The 6,000-nt window shown below is 25.6% G+C and overlaps 1 protein-coding gene across 1 annotated transcript; it reads left to right on the top strand.

The window, feature by feature from the left end:
• The first annotated feature begins 2,502 nt into the window (after positions 1 to 2,502).
• LOC122504054 lies at positions 2,503 to 5,435 on the top strand. Its single transcript, XM_043614936.1, has 3 exons — positions 2,503 to 3,120; positions 4,833 to 4,997; positions 5,200 to 5,435. Exons 1-3 carry the CDS (start codon positions 2,917 to 2,919, stop codon positions 5,428 to 5,430), a joined length of 600 nt encoding a protein of 199 aa, XP_043470871.1. The 5' UTR covers positions 2,503 to 2,916; the 3' UTR covers positions 5,431 to 5,435.
• Positions 5,436 to 6,000: the final 565 nt, after the last annotated feature.

Here is a 6,000-nt window from a genome sequence, read left to right as displayed (position 1 = left end):
AAAATTAATTTGATTAATTTTATAATTTAGAATAATTTACTACATATTTGTAAGTTTGTGTTAAAACTAAATTTTTGTTGATTCCTTTGTTTATGTTGTAATGTTGCTTATTTTACAATGTGGTGAGCGATTCCCTCTGAACGTGTGTAAAGTCGTAATTTTTTCCCATGTGTGTGACGGAGGGTTAATGCTATTTATATTATCTAAATTTGTTTTCTTTATTTTAAATATACTATTTATCTATGACTTTCCTTTAACTTTTATTATAAATCAGTTTATCTGATAATTTAAACGATTTAAACGAAAGTCATCAGTTTATTGTGCAACACATTTATGTATTTTCATACTAATTATTCAATTGTTCTATCATCTTTTATGAGTTAAAAATACAATATTATTTCTTATCGTGTATTTTTAACATCACTAACAACAAGATTTCATTATAAAAACAAATAATTTATTCGTTTCTATGATATTTTTCTATTGCTTTAGTGAATTTTGAGCGAGTTGTGACGAGCGACTGCCATCTCGCTCGTTAACTTTTCGATATATCGATTAACGAGTTATCGAAGCGCGAAACAATAAAATTTCGTTAATAATCTAATTATTTTAGGATTTTCTTACGACTTTTGACAAATATTGACGAGACTAAACAAGAAAGTTTGACTATTGTAAAATATAATACTTTACGGTTTAATAGTTTCCAAATTCCAAAAATGTATTTGAAAATCAACATTTCTTAGAATTGTCATAAATCAAGTGGAATAGCGAAAGAAAATGTAATCTCTAGTTTCTTTAGAGTCATAAAACCGAGAAATTCTTGAAAGAATATAAAAAATATCTCAAGTGTCCTTTTCCATAGGACAATGCAACATGTGTTTACCATACTTGTGACCACAGAAATGACTTCGAAAAGTCACGTACACATAGACTTTCATTATGCGACGAAACTTAATTATCAATTGTATAATATGAACGTTATGAACAATTAACAACAATATTATATTGTTGCTAATAGTGCAGCATGAATGTATTATTTGAAAATGATATTATTAGTAAACTTTATCTGATTGATTGTTGTAATATTATGGTATAGGATATATACAAATATATATATATATATATATATATATTTATGTATATATTTGTAACGTATTAATATAATAATAGTATTATATTATGATACATTATCAAATTGGTTATCGTTATAATTGTTGTTTATATCTAAATATGATGAGTGCAGTATAAGAGATTTATTGTTACTAGATATGATGTAAATAATTAATAATTGTGTAATTAGTGTGAATGCAAAAGGGTTATGTTCACTTGTTGTGATACATGTTTTCAATACATAGAGTATGTTTTTAAGTGTATTAGTGCAATACAGTGTTAGTGTTGTGATTCTGAACACTCCATAGACTTTACAAACTCTATAACAGGGCATGCGCAAAGATTCTGCCATGGACCAAGGGATAAATGCTCCCTCACGAATTCAGTTCTATTTTTGGAGTTCTTTCGTAATGTACTTCAGAGTAGTCCCAAAAATAGCCTTAAGAATAACTTCGACTTGTGTAATGTTTTCACTTTAATAAATGTATTGGGTTTACTCGCGAATTTAGTTGGATTAATAATTAATTGATATTATTAATTATTAATTGATCCTTCTTATTTGTGAGGTTTTTCCCTCCGTTTTAACGGAAATTAACTTGTTTTATTTGAATATTTCCGCCTTCCTTTTCAAAGGATTAAACCAAGATTGAACATCAAATCAAATCGCGGATCTTACGCCTGCGCGTAAATAACGTAACTCCGCACGTAACAGAGTGTTGAGAACAGCGCCATCACGTGTTACTTTTTGGCACATGAAAACGCAAACCACTAAGCTGACATATTTTTCCTTCAAAATACATAGGAGTCGGACTGGGGTGATTTAATTAATATCTCAAATTTCCATGAATTGCCCATTATAAAGTTTACAGGGAATAATAGGAATAAATCCTATTATTTAAAAAAAAAATTTTAACATCATAAAACTGATAAATTTTTCTCTTAAAATCACTAATAGTAAATAAATTTTGGCTTTAATAAATGTGAGAAATAATTATTTAAAAAATTGCTTCACAATGGCAATTGTTTATAAGGTGGTTTGTTTTAAATAAAATGACCCATATATTTAATTATAAAACCTAACTATATTACAGATTGTATGCAGTTTACAATTAAGATAGCGTTAATTTTTTTTTTTCATTTTTTCGTGCACTTTCTCTACACTTTTGCGTTCTCGCTAGATTTTGTACTTTGTTTAAGTGCGCATGCTCCGTTTTACACTCTTATTACACTCGAGAGTAGCGGTGTAGCTAGCGAGAACAAACCTCATGTTGTGCTCCTGCTCCAAGAACAGTCGAACTTTGCCAGTGTATGTACATGACGTCATAGATTGCCTCAGAGTAGAGCATAGCTTTTTGAGAGCAGAGTAATGGAGCACTCACAGCTCTGCCTGCCTGCGCAGGCAGTAATTGGAGTAAGAGAGAAAGTCAATTAAAGTGAAAGAGACAGTAAATTCAAATTTGTATTGCTGCCTACTAGCTGTGAGTGCGCCTTAAACTATACTCCTACACCGAGCAAGATCGCTCTCGGAGCAGATAACCGAATTCGCTATAATAATTTACCAAAAAATTAACAAAAAGAAATAATTTTTAACAATAAATTAAAATTTTACTTTTAATTAATTTCTTAGAAAAGTTATTTTTAATGTCTATTTACTATGATTTGTATTTATTTTATTACCTTTATAATTACATAACCGGTGTTCGCTTACGAAAAGTAACATAACCTCCAAATCACGTGTATGTTTATATCAAATAAATTATAAATTATTAAAAATATAATTCAGTTTTTTAAAAGTTTTGTAAAAAAATGAATGATCCTTTAAAAACAAACGAATTTAGTGAAGAAAGTAAAACTTCTATTGATAATAATGAATTCAGTGATAACAGTTTTAATCAGAGGGATAATAATGTGAATATGAAAGAATTGAATAATGAAAATGAAAAACAAGAAGAAAATAAAGTGAATATAGAGGAAGATAAAGATAATTACAGAAAATCTGATGAATGGATGGTAAGTTTTTTTCTTAGTAATATTATAATATTTTCTTAACAATGGTAAAAAAAAATTTTAATTAATTCAATTCTATCAAGAAATTTAATTAGAATTATTTCTTTCGAGAAATTTTATGAAAATTATATTGAAAAAAGTTTGAATTCTTACGAAGTGCTTTATTATTTATGAAAATAAGAAAAGTAAAAATACAAATTTATTGTTTCGAAAAAAAATTTTAATTCTTTCGATGAATTTAATTAAAATTACGTAGGTACTTCAAATAATCAATTGAATACACTTCTAAAGAATGTTATCAAAGTTTTTGAAAATAACTTAATTTTTTCAAGGAATTTTGTTAAAATTTTCCAAAATAATTTAAGTCTATCAAGAAATTTTCTTGAAACCTTATTGAAAATAGTTGAATTACTTCTGAAAATTTTTAATATTTATGAAAATAATTGGATCCTTGCCAAGAATTTTATTATAATTTAACAAAATAATTGAATTCTTTTGACAAATTTTGTAAAAAAAAAATTTTTAAATAATGGAATTCTTTCGAGGAATTTGAAAATAATTAAATTCTTACAAAAAATTATATTATTGATAGAAATATGTAATTGAATTCTCGCGAAGAATTTCATTAAAATTTTTTAAAAACCTAATTAAATTATTCTGAAGAATTCCTTTGAATTTTTTTTAAAAAATGGAGTTTCTTTAATAATTTTGATTGAAAATTTTGAAAGCAATTGAATTTTATTAACAATTTCTTTCAAGTTTTTAAAATAATCGTGTTTCTTAAAATTATTAAAATTAAACATTTAATTAATTTTATTAAAATTTTTAGAAAATAATTAAATTCTTCTCAGAATTTTATTACAATTTTCTAAAATAATTTAGTCATTTAAGGAATTTTATTAAAATATATAGAAAATAATTTAATTCATTCAAGGGTTTTATTAAAACATAAAAAATAATTTAATTCTTTCAAAAAATAGATACAGTGAGTTCTCGCGAGTCGTTCAATTCTCGAAAATTTTCAAGATCATAAAACTCACGAGTCGTTCAACGCATAAGCCACGCCTCCAAGGCGATTTCAGGGATGTGTGAAACATATTTATCGCCCCGAAAGACATAATATTCAATGACTTTGGTCCGTTTAAATTACACAGCACTGAGCACCGGCGCGCGCATGCTAGAAATTGAACGACTCGTGAATCCGTCGTGAGTTGAACGACTCGCGAGAACTCACTGTACTATTACAGGTTATAATAATAATTGAATTCTTTCAAAAAATTTCTTTAATTTATTGAATATAATCGATTTTGTTAATAGTTATAATTAATAATTTTACTATTAGAATTTTATTAAAATTATTGATAGAAAATTAACAGATTTATGAAAATTTTGTAAAATAATAAATTGAATTCTTTTGAAAAATTTTATTAAAAATTAAAAAATAATTGAATTGTTTCAAAAAATATTATAACGAATTAAGAACAAAATTGAAGTCTTTCGTAAATTCCATTGAAAATAATTGAATTCTTGCAAAGATTTTACTGTATATTTTAAAAGAATAATTTAATTGTTTCGGAGGATTTATTAAAATTTTAGAAAATATTTGAATTTTATCGTGAAATTTAATTAAAACTTTGTTGGAAACAATTGAATTTTTGCAAAAAATTTTAATTTTTATAAAAATAAAAATAGTCTATAAATGAATTTATTTGCAGATTAGACCTTGTCACATGTATAAAGAAGAATACGGTGATTGCACGGGTATAAAAGACCGTTTCCAACAATATTTCGTTTTTGGTGAATTAACCGATTGTTCACAATGGAAAACTGATTATCAAAATTGTGAAAAATGGAATAAAAAAAAGGACACCCAAGCTTTTGTAAGTTTTGTTCTTAAAATTATTTAGAAAAATTGTAAGATATCGATAAATTTATTTACGTATAGAAAATAAAAATTGTTGTGTAGAAAAAAAGAAATATATTTACCTAAATTTGAAAACATTAAAATAAATATTTAAATATTTATATAAAAAATTACCTTCAATTCTTATACTTGAATTAAAATTTTTTTGTTTTTTAAAGGATGAATTAGTTAAAAGTGAAACAACAAGAAGAATGAATAGATTAAAGGCTCATTATGCAAATAATGTTTGGAAAAGGAGAGATAAACCGCCGGAAGATTGGGCCAAACCACTGCCAGAATGGTTACAAAAAAGAAACGAAAACAGTTATTTAGAACTTAAAAGTCAGCAAATAAAATCGGGAAATTACAGTGATTTTGAAACACGAATCCCTTGGTGTTCTATTTTATAGTAAAATTCATCGAAATACAAACTTAGTTACAAATTCAAAAAAGGTTGGTACAATTTTTAAATTTCCATCATTTCCAAACAATTTATTTCTAGAATTAATCATAATCGCCTTTATACACGAAGAAAATTTGTTCCTTATATTTTACCGAATTTTTCAATAAAGTTGGGATATAGTAGCATAATCGTAATTTTTAATAATTTTTATATTATTTTTTCGGTAACAATATTTAAAATCTAATGTGATATCTTTATTCCTTAAGAACTAGTACTGTAAAAGTTGAAAAAAAATTGAAACTGAACGTTTAATGTAAATTAAATAAATACCTCCTTAATGGGCACTAACGTTTCAGGAATAGTTTGGTAAAACTTTCTTGACTTGCCTAAAGTGTTAGTTTTCAGGAATAGTTCGGTAAAACTTCCTTGACTTGCCTAAAGTTTTAGTTTTCTGGATTGAAATACTTTATTTCAAGTGTCCCGCAGTCAAATGAAAGACTTTCACACTAATAGTTGATTTTTCCAACTTATTTAGACTTAATTAATAATCATTTTATTATTATTTAAATTGAAATTC

Source organism: Leptopilina heterotoma, unplaced genomic scaffold (genome assembly GCF_015476425.1).
Source record: "Leptopilina heterotoma isolate Lh14 unplaced genomic scaffold, ASM1547642v1 Lhet_278, whole genome shotgun sequence".
NCBI lineage: Eukaryota > Metazoa > Arthropoda > Insecta > Hymenoptera > Figitidae > Leptopilina > Leptopilina heterotoma.
Note: the sequence above shows the minus strand (reverse complement) of the source record. Positions and strands in the feature narration are given on the sequence as shown.